A 15084-nucleotide genomic window follows, 5' to 3' on the forward strand; every position below is an offset into this window, starting at 1 on the left:
GTCTTCGTATTTTTGAAGGGGTGCTTTCTTTTGCAGAACTTTATCACCTCGCTGCTCAAGCACCCCACCTGGATTGGCCTTACCTATGAAAATGAAGAAGACATGTGGAAATGGACGGATGGCTCTGGATTACGGGCACAGTGAGTCTGCAAAGGCCAGCGAAGGCTTCCCACTCCGGCAAGAGTCCCAGCAAAGTCTAGGGCAGAACTTAGCATATCTGTACCCTCTGGAGATGTTGACATAATTGCTCTCAAGTCCCCAGTCCCCAAGCAAAAGTCAAGTCATCTGGCAAATCTGCTGTAGGGCCTCATAGATACATTACGGTGTGTGGTGGTGGCCCATTCTAACAAGATGGAGGGGCGGAGAACGAGCAGCAGTGCAGTGGCGTTGCTGAGGGAGTGGCGGCCTCTGTCCAGCTCCCTATCGCAGCCACGCATGCGCATACAAGCCCTCCACTTCCAGCGGCGCACATGTTCTGTGCCCGTGGCATGCGCTGCCTGCACTCATCCCCAGCCAAAGACTTCCTGCTCCCTCCAAACACTTCCTGCTTCCACCTGGGAACAGGGAGAGCTGGTCAGCAGCAGGCAGTGGAGGAGCCCTCTCTCTCCCGGTCTTCGGGCCCCTCCCTGGCTGCAGTTGAGCTGTACAGGCTGCTCGTCCACCTGGTTAGGGTGGGAAATGTTGGGGGTTGTGATTTTTATCCCCCAGTTAATTAGCAGAGCACTAAAAAAGCTACCCACTCAAGTTACAGAGTAGAAGGCAAAGTTTTGTTGTTGCAGCTATTTAGAGAAGCCACATGGACTTCCTTGTAGAAATTTAGAACTTTAAGTGGATTTATTGGTGAAGTACACTTTGGATAGGAAAGACCTAATCCTAATCTATAGAACTACATAATGAAAAGATAGGGAGAGAGAGAGATGTTTCCATCTGCCCTCTAAGAGGAAAGGAAAGGATTCTGATTCTCAACAGGAAAGACTTGAAGAGTCATATCAGGGGTCATAGAGTAGAGACAGGTAGAACAGCTAGGGAGACCCTCACTCACTATCTCTACTTCCAATGCCCCTAGTGGCCATTAGGATAGTTGGTGCAAAAGGCTGATGCACTGGAACTCCAACTTCCGCCCAGTGAATGACTAGGGTTGGAGATTTCCCTCCCTAACGGGCAAATGAGCAGCCCACACAGCTCAATTGCAGCCAGGGAGGGGCCAGAAGACAGCGAGAGAGCAGGCTGCCAGTACTGAAGCAGCTGCAGCTCCACCCTTCCATCTCATTAGGACGGGCTGCTACTCCTGATGCACCAGGTGCACTCCTAGACCAAGGTGGGGAGAGCAGCAGAAGGGAGGAGATATCTGGGCCACTCTTCTATATGGGCGCACATGAGAGATGGGAGCCAATGGGGACCATACCATGGCTTGACAATTGACTGTCTCCCCCAGGCAGGCAAGGATTTGTGCATGTCTCCCTCCCAGGGAAAGGAAAGGCCAGAGAGGCCAGGTGGAGAAGAAGTACACACTCACCCATCATTGTGTCTCTTCCAAAGTGCAAGATCAGGATACTTGCAAGACCAGGTTGCTGAAGCCTCTCTTCTTCCTGGGAAAACAGACAGTCCTATTGAGAGACATAGGAACATAGGGACACAGGAAGGTGCCTTCTACCGAGTCAGACCCTTGGTCCATCTCGCTCAGTGTTGTCTACACAGACTGGCAGCAGCTTCTCCGAGATTGCAGGCAGGAGTCTCTCTCAGCCCTACTTTGTGGATGCCAGGGAAGGACCTTGGAAACCTTCTGCATGCAATGCTTTTCTCAGAGTGGCCCCGTCCTCTAAGAGGAGTCTCTTCCACTGCTCACCCATGTAGTCTCCCATCCAAATGCAAGCCAGGGTGGGCCCACCTTAGCAAAGAGGACAATTCATGCTTGCTACCACAAGACCAGCTCTCCTCCCCAGTGCTGGGGAAGTTATTGAGGTTGTCCGACTGGGAGAAAGGCAGACAGACCCTGGCCATGGGGCACAATCCAACCACATCTGGGGACCCAAGTTGGAGAACCCCATTCAAAAATTAAGGTTAAGTCCAAACTTGTCATCTGAGATCCTCTGGCTCAAATTTGAGTTGTGCGGGGGCGGGGGAGCAAAACCACCACAGCTCACTCACATAGGAACATAGGAAGCTGCCATATACTGAGTCAGACCATTGGTCCATCTAGCTCAGTATTGTCTTCACAGACTGGCAGCGGCTTCTCCAAGGTTGCAGGCAGGAATCTTTCTCAGCCCTATCTTGGAGGTGCTGCCAGGAAGGGAACCTGGAACCTTCTGCTCTTCCCAGAGCGGCTCCATCCCATAAGGGGAATATCTTCCAGTGCTAACACACTACTAGTCTCCCATTCACATGCAACCAGGGCGGACCCTTTTTAACTAAGGGGACAAGTCATGCTTGCTGCCACAAGACCAGCTCTCCTCTCCACTCATGTTTTACCATCATTGCCAGTTTTGCAGCTGTGGCAACAGTCCTTTGGGCAAATAGCAGCCACCATTTTTATTTCCCCTAAGTTCGGTTCGACATTGGACCACCACCCCCCATATTGTTTTTGTACTTACCCCCTCCAGGGGGCTTCTCCGAGGCTATGGGTGTGTGTGTGTCTCCAGAGGTTCCCCCTCCCCCCGTGGCGCTCCATTATGCCTCAGATCACCCTGTTGAGGCATCCCATTCTGGGCCTCACCCCCATCGCGGTGGCCTCTGGCCACACAGAGCTCCATTGGGCAAGCATGGCGGTCTCCAAAATGGCCACCCCGGTGATGAGGCCCGGAACAGGCTGAAGACTCCCTGAGAAGGGTGATTTGAGGCATAATGGATGCCTGCGGTGGGAGGGGGAACCTCCAGAGACTCCCCCATGGCCTTGGAGAAGCCCCCAGAGGGGGTAAGTATAATGATGATGATGATGGTGATGATGATGATGTAACAGTAAAAGTTCACAAAGCTCCCCCACCCCGAACTAGGGGTGGGTGGGTTTGAGGGAGTGCTGGACTGAACTCTTCTGGCCCGGTTCGGGTTCACTTTGGACTTGAACGGAATTGGACCAGCCAGTTCTATGCACACCCCTACCCTGTTTCCCCCAGTGGCCCATCAGATGCCTCTGGGACACCCACAAACCAGGAGAGGAAGGCAGCCCCCCTCTCCTGCAGCTGCTCCCGTGAAACTGATATTCGGAGGCATCCTGCCTCTGAACCTGGAGGTAACCTAGAGCAGGGGTGGGCAAACATGGACCTCCCGCTGTTTTCTAACTACAGCTCCCATCATGCCTAACCACAATTTATTGATGGTATTTGTAGTTCAAAAAACAGCTGGAGGGCCAAGTCTGCCCACCCCTGGCCTAGAGCCCTCAAGACTAGTAGCATATATAGACCCCGTGAAAAGACCCCATTGATAGACCCCGTGAGACTCCAGGCATTGGTCTAAGCCCTGCTTAAGGTCAGCCATCACCTTTCAGTCCCACCTCATTCTGCTGCATGTACAGACTATAACGGACTCAGCCAGGTCCCTGCATTGCCCTATTGGCATGCTGAAATGAGGGAGTATTCCGCAATTTGGGGGCTCGGGTCAGGAGAGCTCTAAACATATTTGAGGACCATTGTTTCCCCCCAGAATGCACTGGGGATTGGCCTTATGCTGCATGTTGGATTAAAAATGAAGTGATTCCATCCCCTGCACCCCGATTGCACCAGTAATGATGCAATGTCATGATGTCACATTGTATTCTCGGGGGCGGGAGCGAGGGGAGAATGTCAGCAGGGCGTTTTCCACACAGCAGGCTTCACTGTGAGTTTACTGCGAAGCTCTACTGCGACTTTGAAGTTGCCCCCAAAAAACCAATGCAAAAAGTGGATTTTTTAAAACCTTCGATATAAATTGGGCTACACTCTAATGTGCAATGAAAACCCCGAATTGTGTGCGAAGTGCTCCCCGATAGCTCGTAGGGACTTTGGGGTAAATCTGGCCGATATGTGAATGCAAACCCTCCATTCCGGAGGAGGTGTGAGCTAAAAGCCCCGTGTGAAAAACGCCCTGGCAGGAGCCTACAGGAGGTTTTATACACTGCAGATTTTACTGTGGGTTTACCGGAAGGCTTTACTGTGAACAAAAAGCTGTCTCAAAAAAACGCTGAAAATAGTGGAGTTTTTTACTCCAGAGATAAATTGGGCTACACTCGGGCGCAGTGGAAAACCCAAATTGCACGTGTGGACTGCTCCCCAATAACTCACAGGGACTTTGGGGGAAATTTGGCCAATATGTGTACTTGCACCCTCCATTCCGGAAGAGATGCGAGCTAAAAGCAAAAACCTCACGGTAAAACTGCTGTGTGTAAAACTTCCAGCCAGTAAAACTACCAGTGCTTTAAGTGCAGGGTGCTTTCCAGATTAACCCCTTCCACAGGGTCAGCATGGGTCTGCTAAGTGTGCTTCTTCCACACTTCCTGTGCTGTGACACTGCAGTCCCTGTGCTGAGCGCAAGGTGCCGTTCACATTTCCGATGCCTTACTTGGGATTTTCTCTTTGCGTTCTAGTGCTACAACACTGCAAGGAGCTGCAGAAAAGTACAGTAGCTGTATTTTCCTGTTGTAGGAGTTTGAGATCCTGGGGGTCGTTTTCAATATGAACCTGCCAAGCTGAAGCATTTTACTCCTGTTGTAGCGTGTAATTTGGAAAGCACTGGGCACCACAGCATTAAATTGTTTTGAAAATAAGAGGGGACCCACGAACACCACCATTAGGTCACGGTAACCCCCCCCCCGCACAATGCTTTTCAACATTTAACCACTCTGAAACGTTTCTCGATTTCTCCCAGGTAAATTGCCCTTGTTGTACCCCTCCCCCCACCCCACCCACTCCTCCACATGAGATTAAGGAGAACCTCCCCCCAAGTTGAAATTGGTTCAAGAAATGGATCAATATCTCTTGGGATCCGCTCTGCTCTACCTGTGCCCCTTCCCCATCCTTGCTGCCTAACAGGAGCCTTTCCTCCCCCCCCCAGGTACTGGCCTGCTGGCAAGCCAAGGGTCGACGGGCTCTCCAGAGGAATCAAAAAAGTCTGTGTCTCCATCGTGCCTTCAGATATTGGATATAACTGGAATGATGAAGATTGCCATGCAACAAATGGATGGGTGTGTAAGGAGAGTCTAGATAATCCATAAAGGTGGTCCAACCAGCTGCCTAGAGCAACATAGACTTGACGAGAGGACAGCCTTCATTTTCATTTCAGCATCATATATGAACACAATAACCTTTCTTATATCGAGCTCAACCTAGCTCAGTATTGACTGCCAGTGGCTTTCCAGGGCTTTCGGGAGGAGTCTCTCCCAGCCCTACCTGGAGAATTTACAGACAGGGCTGTTACCCCGAATCTCCTCCAAAAGAGAGTGAGTGCATTCACACACCAGCCAACTTACCCCAAAGTCCATTTGAGATCCTCGGAAGCAGTCCACACACAAAACGGGCTTTGTCTTGTGAATTCTAGCTTATCTCGATGTGTTTCCGGGTTTTTAAAATGCTGGGTTTAAGCGGCTTTTTCAGAGAGCAAATAGGGAGAGGCACTGAGGTAGAATCATTAGCATGATAAGAGGGAAACCCTCTTTAGGAATGCAGATATATTAGGCTTTAGAAATCTCTCCGCACCCCCCCCCCCCCATTGGCTAGATGGAAAACACGGAGGCAAGCGCTGTGAACCTGCACCAAAAAACAACAACACATCCAAGAGCAGAGGGGAGGGGCTGCTTCCCTTAATGCCCTGAGTTTAATTCGAAGTGGCTTCGCTCAACATTTACTCTGAAGCCAGAAGCCATGTGCGAATAACTCTCTGGAGATGCCACCCGGGAGTGGACCTGGGGTCTTCTGCATGCAAGCAGATGCTCTGCCACGGAGCTGCGCCCACCCCCAGCCCCAAACATAGGAATTGTATGGGAATATCATATACCACCATTCCAGATACCCATTAGAACAACTTTAGCAAATCCTGCAGGTGATTACTGCTGAAAGCATTTGTGGAAATATTTTTTTGTTTTTGGCAAGAGGTTTTCCATTGGGCTTCTGCTTTACTGTGTGTTGAAGAATGTTCTCTTAGCAAATGAAGTCTTTTCATTCTCTGGTTCCCAAAGGGAACACAGGAAGCTGCCTTATTATACCCACTCAGACCCTTGGCTCATTAGCTCAGTGTTGTCAACTCTGACTGGCAGCGGCTCTCCAAGGTTTCAGGCAGGAGTCTCTTCCCAGCCCTACCTCGAGATGTTGCCAGGCATGCAGGGCAGAGGCTCCTCCAAGAAAGTATAGATGCGCCCCCCCCCCAATTCCTTGGAAAGTCAACTCAGCCACAGAAAGAACAGGGACATCCTGTCCCATCCAAGCAGCCCCCTGAACGCAAGAGAGATGTGGAGGTGTGTGTTGTTTGCCGTGGTTTGTGGCATCACTGATCTGTGTCCTATGCAATGGGTCTGTCGGAAAGGTAGCCAGTTTGGCAGAGATTTGAGGCAGGGCAACATTCAGCAGATGAGGTGTGCTGCTCGCTGCCCTCTTTCCGCTTCAACAGGAGAAGCTGCCTCTGCAGAACTTCCACCTTTGCCAGGGCTCTCAGAGGGGGAGACCTTGTGCCTTGGGAACAAGGCAGGAGGTCAGCTCCTGGGGCTTCTTGGGGCCAGCCGGCATCTGTTAGAGGCTGTAATGTTTACCCCCAGTAGGTAAAACAACAGAGCACTAAGAGAGCACACACTCCAGTTACAGAGTAGGGAGCAGAGGATGGTTTAGTTGTTGCAGCTATTTAGAGAAGACACATGGAGATCTTTATAGAACTAAATACGAAGTATTTATTGGTTAAATACACTTAGACAGGAAAGACCTATCTCTAATCTAAAGGACTACGTAGTGGATAGGTAAGAGGAGAGAGAGAGATGTTTCCATCTGCTCTCTAGGAGGAAAGGAAGGATTGTGACTCAGCAGAGGAAGTGCGGAAGAGTCCGATCAGGGGTCATAGAGTAGGGTCAGGTAAACAGTCAGGGAGACCCTCACTCACTATCTCTACTCGCAATGTCCCTAGTGGCCATTAGGATAGTTGGTGCAAAAGGTCGATGCCCTGGAACTCCATCTCCAACAGAGAAAGAGAACTTGTGCCTTGGAAATAAGGCAGGAGGTAATCTCCTGGGGCTTCATGGGGCCAGCCGGCATCTCCATTCCTCCTGAGGGAGGGGAGGAAACCAAGGCAGAGCAATTGCAGGCTTGGCTTCCCAAACACATTTGGGAAAACATCCTCCAGCGTGCAGCTCTCACCCCCCACCCCACCCCTGGCAGTTGTGGCTCCCCCAACACATGAACATAGGTAGACAAACAGGCACATGAACATTTAGCATAAACTAGCTGAGCTTGGCACAGAGCATCTGTGCCTCTAGCTGCCACCACCACCACCCCCGCCGTTTCTCTGCCCGCCCACCGTTGTTTTTCTCTTCTCCCCTCTCCCGCGCCAGACCATCCATCATCATTTTCTCCTGATCACTGCCATTCTGCCCCTTCATACCGCCGCCGGCTTGCCTTCCCTCCTGCTTGTTCATCCCGCCACTGTCCATCTGTCACTGTCTTCTTTGCCCATCAGCCACCACCATTTTCCCCCCTCCCACCCATACCTGTGGTTATCTGGCAGCTCTGAACTCTTGCAAGAGCTGCCATGCATGGGAGTAGCCACAGGTATGTCTTAGAGAATTAAATATAAAGATGTAGTGGACACACACAACCCATGGAAACAATAGTCTTGAGGCACCTGAAAAACAAATCCTTTTCAGGGGTAGCAGAAATGCTTTGTAATTCATCTGGGGGTCCCCCAATGCTGACCAGTGGTTTTGTTGCTAAGATTGCATAATCTTAGCTCACAAGTGCACAGGCTTCAGTCATGTAGGGAACACAGGAAACTGCCCTATCCCGAGCCAGACCCTTGGTCCATCTAGCTCAGGATTGTCCACAACAGCGAATCTCAACCTTGGGTCCCCAGATGTTATTGGACTTCAACTCCCATAATCCTCAGCCCCAATGGCCTTTGGTTGGGGATTATGGGAGTTGAAGTCCATCAACATCTGGGGAGCCAAGGTTGAGAACCCCTGGTCTACATTGACTGGCAGCCGCTTCTCCAAGGTTACAGGCAGGAGTCTCTCCCAGCCCCACCTGGAGATGCTGCCAGGGACTGAACCTTCTGCATGCAAAGCAGATGCTCTACCACTGAGCTATGGCCCCATCCCTAATATATGCAAATATATATTCAGCATACGTGAAGCTGTCTGCCAAGAGGGGAAGGGCGGGAGATCTGGAATGAACTCCACCAGCCCCATTCATAACTTCCTCCAATTTTATTCAAGCCCAATCATGACTCCTCTGAAACCTTCCCCAAAAGAGCAGCAGAGTCCATCACGCAAGGTCCTCCTCTGCCTCTGCTACAATTCAAGCACAGATACAAGTCCTCCTTCCATCTATAGGGTCTTATGCACAGAGAAGCTAGAGTAGCGTGACTGTTGCTTTAAGAGAGGAACGCTCCAGCATAGCACGTGAGGAGGATGAGGTGAGAATGCAACATGGGAGTTGCAAGCTAAGGGAGATGACTGGACCGGTTCAACATTATCAGGACTTACATCACTCCAAGGATCTGAGCAGTTATTCAGCAGCCGCCGCCCAAGATGATGGATTCCAGGGGTGGGGAGAGCATGAATCCCGTGCTTAAGGCACCCATTCACAGCAGGGGGAGGGGAGGGGAAAGGGCTGCACTTCGGTGGGGGCGGGCTTGTGGCTTCCTCCAAGAGGGCTAGGACTGCATGAAGAAGCTCCTGCCGTGGCCCCAGCCTGGCAACCTCCTCCCTCCGCTGGCCACTATTAGCCAGCAGGGGCAAGGGGGCTCTGTGGTGGTAGGCCAGGCCATCCCAAGGGCCGCGGCCACAGGAACACACCCCGCCACACAGGATGAACGGGGTATTGGGCACGTCCCTCGACCCCACTGTGGAAGTGGCGGTATCCAGGCTGAGGCAGACGCGAGCGATTTGGGGCTCCTTCGCAGCACCTTCGGGAAGAAGCAGGCCCCGATCCACGCAGAGAAGCTCCACTGGGCAGCCGCACCCCCGGGAGGCAGTGGGGGTGGCGAAGTCACATTCCTTTGCTGCCGTCACTGCCACAGGGTAGCACGATGAGTCACTCTGACCCGTGTCCAGTGACTCTAAGCCCTGCGGATGTGCGTTCACTCACAGGTTTTTTTGATGTCTGCTCAGTTAATTTTAGATCCTGCTTAGGCTGAATCGGGAAGATGGCCCCACTCTGAATGCACATGTGCAAACGCTGCCTTGATACTGCTGCCCAGAACAAAACTAATTCCGCACACAAATGAAAAAAAGAGGGGAAAAAGAAGAGGGAACACTGTCCGTGTCTGGTTGTATTTGCCACCTAACCGCCTCCCAGCCTGCTTTCTTGCCCCCCAGCTCCCTGGGAAACCAGGGGGCCAACTGGGCTGTGCACAGCAGGAGGAGAGGGCCCTTGGGAGGGAGCATGTCCATTGCCAGGTCACCTCAGTATTCCACAGAGAGGCCAGGGTTTCAGCCACAAACTTCTAACTTTGTGATGGGCAGATGCTCACTTGTGCTGCTCATAAGAACTTCAGCAGGGGCTGTGGGCTGGGACATTCCATAGTCTCCTAGCTGGAAGGCATCTGAAGGGATCAAACGGCATCAGAAGTGGGGCTGAGCGATGGCCTGCGTGAGTGTGACTGGAGGAGTAGAAGAAGCAATGGAGCTATCGCTAAATGCATGTTTAAGACGTTTTCAACCACAAAACCACACATTTCTGGCTTTCTGTTTCTGGAGCATATAAGGGCACCGTTGGTTAGGATTTGGACATACTTTGAGGCTTCTGGTGAGGGAGAAGCTGGTCAAGGATTGACACCATTCAGCATTCTTGGCAAAGGCAGAAGGATGGCCTGCGAGAACATCTATGCCAATGAAACCGAGAACATCTATGCGAATGAAACCGAGGACATCTATGCCAATGAAACCGAGGACATCTATGCGAATGAAACAGGGCCCAAAGTGGATGGTAAGGGAGCTGCTAAATTCCTGACTCCAAGGTGCCTTCACTGGCCAATGGTCAATGACCCTAAAGGCAAGACATTTAACATGCAATTATTATTTTTGCTTGTTTCAGAAATGGTCTCAGAAATAGTTGTTGCAGGGGGTCCGATCCTGCCCGTAGAGCTAAAATATCTAGTTCTAGGGTTGAGTGAAAACCACTCACATTTCAAGTTCAGGGACAAAATCCAGTTTTCTCCGGACATGTGCATTTTAAGGTGCAAAACAAGCTTGGCCTCAAGCTGAGCCTGGTTCCAGGATTCTGTAGCCGCTGCAGGCACAGAGAGGGCCCTGGGATGGTCACCTCCCAGCAAAATGAGAGTCCCCGTTTCTTCCTGAAGGTCTGAGCAAGAAGTCTTCAGACGGCCTCCAGCTGTACAGATGCAGAGAGCTTTCTTTTCAAGTTTCTGCCTGCTGGGCTGGGTAGTACCAAGGCTTGGAAAGCCAGAAAGAGGCACAGTCATCGGGAGGCTTTCGGATGACTCCTGTGTAAGTGCATGCCTGCTTGGGGCGATGCAGAAGGGCGACGGCTGCTTGACCCTCCTTTCCCTGCGGCAAAGGCACTGGACCTCTCAGCCAAAGGTTCCTGCTGACCAGGATAGAAACGGCAGCTGCCACCACCAGGCCATTACGCTGGGCTTGCAGTGTATGTGGACTAAGGCAGGGTCTCAGTTGCTCCAGGGCTTAGCCTTGACATCTCTTTCCAGTGCCACCTCTCCACCCAGAAGCACATGAAGCCAGGGAAAGCCCCTGTGCAGCTGCAGAGCTGCAGGGAGTGCAAGCATGGGCAGATGGTCAGCCCCCCTGCTTGGCCCCAGAGGGCCCCCAGACAGACCCTTCCCCTCTCCTCCTTCATGTGCATGGATGGATCCAGGGAAAGAGCGTGCTGCAATGGCAAAGACTCTCCAGGCTTGACAGACAGGGCTTCTACCCCAAACCTCCTTTGAGAGAGAGTGTGTGCGTTCACACACCAGCCAAACTTACCCTGAAGTCCCTTCGAGATCCTTGGATGCATTCCGCACACAAGTCGGGTTTTGTGATGTGAATTCTAGCTTATCTCGAGGTATTTCTCAATTTTTAATATGCTGGCTTTAAGCTACTTTTTCTGAAAATGCTGGAGTAAATAGGGAGAGGCACTAAGGTAGAATCATTAGCATGATAAGAGGGATACTGCCTTTGAAATGCAGATGTGGCGCTTTAGCAATCCCCTACCTCTCCCCCTCCCCCTCATTGGCTAGAAGGAAAACGCGGAGGCATGCCACATGAACTTGCAAAAACAAAACCTGAGAGCAGAGGGGCGGGGCTGCTTCCCTTAATGCCCCGAGTGTGATTCAAAGTGGCTTCGCTCAACATTTACCCCGCAGCATGAAGCCATGTGCAAATAACTCCCTGTGTCTCCCCCAGGCAGCCACACCTGAATCCAGGCCTGGAGTTTGCATCCAGAGTCAGTGCAGGAGGCAGACCTTGAAGGGCAGCAAGCAGAGATGCTGCAGGTCCGGTCAAGCGAGGGCAGAAGGCTAGGCTCTTTTTATTCTGGCCAGCCCTGACCTAGCTGCAGGTTTCATCCAAGTTTAGTTTAGTTTTATTTATTTATGGTCATTGACCAGAATGGTTTCATCCAATAGGGATATGCACGAATTGATTTTTTCCAATTCTATTTGTACCCAAACTGAATCACCCCCTTATTTGTTTTGGGTCCAAATCTGCCCGCACCTGAAATCACCCCAGATTCGACTTGTACCCGAATGTTCCAAATCTGAATCGATTCGGGGCAAAAAAAAGAGTGGGGTGGGTGGTAGTGCCCAATGGGTGGAAACTACCACCCAAATTTCAAAGAAATTGGGCAAAGGGGTGATTTAAAAAAAGTTAATGGGTGCCTGCTACCACCCAACTGGTTACCACCCAGGTGATATTTATTTTTTTCCTGAAGTTTGTGCATCTTTAAGCTTTCCTCCCATAGGGAACAATGGGGAATTTCAGCAGCCCCATAACTCCACTTGGGGGGCACCAGGGTGGCCCAGAGTGGGTTGTGGTGTAGTGCATATAGGGTACCAACCACCCCACAAACAACAAGCTCCTGTGGGACTGGGTTTTGTTGTTTTCAATGTCTGAGGTGCTCTGAGAGTGTTCTGAGGTGGTAGTTTCACCAATTTATTTGAAATCTGGGTGGCAGCAGGCACCCATTGGGGCACTACCACCTGACCCACTCTTCTGCCCCTGAAACCCCTTTTCTGCCCTCAATCTGCCACAAAGACATGCCAACTTCAAAAAAAATTTTTTTAACCCCTTTGCCCAATTTCTTTGAAATCTGGGCGGTAGCTTCCTTACACCCTTTGGGCACTACCACCCACCACAACCTGCTCTGGGCCACCCAGGTGCCCTAACGTGGAGCTATAAGGCTGATGAAATCCTCATTATTCCCTATGGGAAAAGCTTAAAGATACACCAATTTAAAAAATAAAAATAAAATCACCGCTTTGCCCAATTTCTTTGAAATTTGGGTGATAGCTTCAACCCATTGGGCACTACCACCCAACCCACTTTGGCCACAAAATGGAGGTTCGAATCTCTGAATTTTTAGGGTCAGAATCTGGGGTGATTTGTTTTGTACCCAAATCTGGGCAATTGACACAGGGGTGATTTGTTCTGTCTACAAATCACCCGAATCAGCCAGATTTGGGTACAAACCATTTTGTACCCGAATCAATTCGCATATCCCTATCATCCAACCATTACCAATTGTTGCTTGTCCCTAACCCCGATCTGGTCCCAAAGAAGCCTCTCAAGAACGGCACAGTCCCTGGCAGCTCATTCCATGGACCATACAGTCAAAATCCCATAAGATAAAAGCCCCAAACCCCTGGTAGAGAGGAAAACAATTGCCCCACAGCCTTGCGACAATAAGGTCAAGCTAAAGGGAAGGTCTGCCCCCCGATGCCCCCTCCTTGTGGTTTAAAGCCCTCTCCACAGAACCAGAGGACAACTTGTGGAGGAAGAAACTCCACTGCCTCCCCACATACAAGGTGGTGGTGGGGTGGGTGGGTACAACCAGCAAAAAATAATTCCTGCCTAGGCCAGCAAAAGCCAGCCCGGAATCTGCTGATGGGAAGGGAAGGATCCGCTGTGTAAGAAGGTAGCACATTGCCATGCACAGGGGCCTATTGCAACACAAGGGGCCTTTTGCAAAGCAGGGCGTTTGCTCATCTTTTGCCTCCCCCCCGCTCTTGATTTCTATTTTTAAAACAACTGACGAACTGCTTCAGACCTATTTCCGGTGCAGTGGAACTTCCCTTCCCAGCTCGGAGCGAAGTGATACTCTGGGAATTAAAGGCTGCAGGTTGGTGAGAGCACGTGACTGAAGCAGTGCCTGCTGGACACCAGCACGGCCTCACTGCTGACTTCTGGGCAGAGTGGGAGGTGTTTTTAGTTTCGACTTTGCACTGTGTTTGCATACAGCACACTCGCCAAGCCACTTTCCAGATCACACGCTACAACTACGTGTCCACTGTGTGAGCTTCCATATTGCCTGGGTTTCGAAGGAAGGGGAGCAGGGGTCCATTGTCACCTTTTGTCCCAGGGACCACCTTGCTACCGCCATGGTGGAAGGAGCTCATGGAGCTGATGTTTGAAGGACCCAAGTCAAGAAAGCGTCTGCAGCCTAAAAGCGGCTCATTTTATTTATTTATTTATTTATTATTAAAACTTTTATACCGCCTTCCAAAAGGCTCAGGGCAGTTTACATTAAAACACCATTAAAATCAGTTAATAATTACAACAAAAATTATAAAGCATAAAACAATGATTAACCATTAAAAACATCATAAAACAACAATTAAATAATCAGAACAATTTAAAAACAAGTATTAAAAAGCTGAGAAAACCTGGTTGAAGAGATGTGTTTTCCGGTGTTTTCTGAAAATTGCCAGAGATGGGGAGGATCGTATCTCAGCAGGAAGCGCATTCCACAATCTCGGGGCAGCGACTGAGAAGGCCTGTCTTTGTGTAGCCATCAAACGAGTTGGTGGCAACTGGAGACGGACCTCCTCAAGTGAACTCAACGGCTGGTGGGGCTCATAGCAAAGAAGACGCTCTCTTAAATACCCAGGGCCTAAGACATTTAGGGCTTTATAAGTTATGACTAGCACTTTATATTTTGCCCGGAAACCTGTTAGCAGCCCATGTAACTCCATCAACAAAGGAGTAATGTGGTCTCTCCAAGATGACCCAGAGACCAACCTGGCTGCCGCATTCTGAACCAACTGAAGTTTCCGGACTACGTACAAAGGCAGCCCACGTAGAGAGCATTACAGAAGTCCAGTCTGGAGGTTGCCAACAAATGTACCACTGTTTTGAGGTCATTGATCTCGAGAAATGGGCACAGCTGGCGTATCAGCCGGAGCTGATAGAAAGCACCCCTGGCCACCGCCTCAACCTGAGAAACCAAGGAGACATTGATCCAGAAGTACTCCCAGTCTGCGAACCTGTTCCTTTTGGGGAAGTGTGACCCCATCTAGAACAGGTAGATCAAAATCATCTCTAGAGTTCCGACCCCGCACAATAAGTACCTCCGTCTTATCTGGATTCAGCTTCAGTTTATTCTCCCTCATCCAGCCCATTACTGCTTCCAGGCAGGCATTTAGGGAGGATATGCCAGCTCCTGAAGAAGTTGACATGGAGAAGTAGATCTGGGTGTCATCAGCATACTGGTAACACCCAGCTCCAAATCCCGATGATCTCTCCCAGCGGTTTCATGTAGATGTTAAAAAGCATTGGAGAGAGTATGGAGCCTTGAGGAACACCATACTTAAGCTCAGATTTTGAAGAGCAACAATCTCCAATTGACACCATCTGGAATCTGTCCGAGAGGTAGGAGCAGAACCCCTGTAAAACAGTGCCTCCCACCCCCAACCCCCTCAGACGCTCCAGAAGGATACTATGGTCGATAGTATCGAAAGCCGCAG

The 15084-nt window shown here is 50.6% G+C and overlaps 1 protein-coding gene across 2 annotated transcripts in view; it reads left to right on the forward strand.

Moving 5' to 3' along the window:
• LOC128328052 (CD209 antigen-like protein 2) overlaps positions 1-5195 on the forward strand; it is a 46255-nt gene extending 41060 nt beyond the window's left edge. For both annotated transcript variants that reach the window (XM_053257613.1, XM_053257614.1), the window contains 2 exons: positions 37-140; positions 5023-5195. In XM_053257613.1, coding sequence (XP_053113588.1) covers positions 37-140; positions 5023-5182 — 264 coding nt within the window. In that variant the 3' untranslated portion in view covers positions 5183-5195. The remainder of the gene's footprint in view (positions 1-36; positions 141-5022) is intronic.
• Positions 5196-15084: the final 9889 nt, after the last annotated feature.

The sequence above is a fragment of the Hemicordylus capensis genome, chromosome 5 (assembly GCF_027244095.1).
Source record: "Hemicordylus capensis ecotype Gifberg chromosome 5, rHemCap1.1.pri, whole genome shotgun sequence".
Lineage (NCBI taxonomy): Eukaryota > Metazoa > Chordata > Lepidosauria > Squamata > Cordylidae > Hemicordylus > Hemicordylus capensis.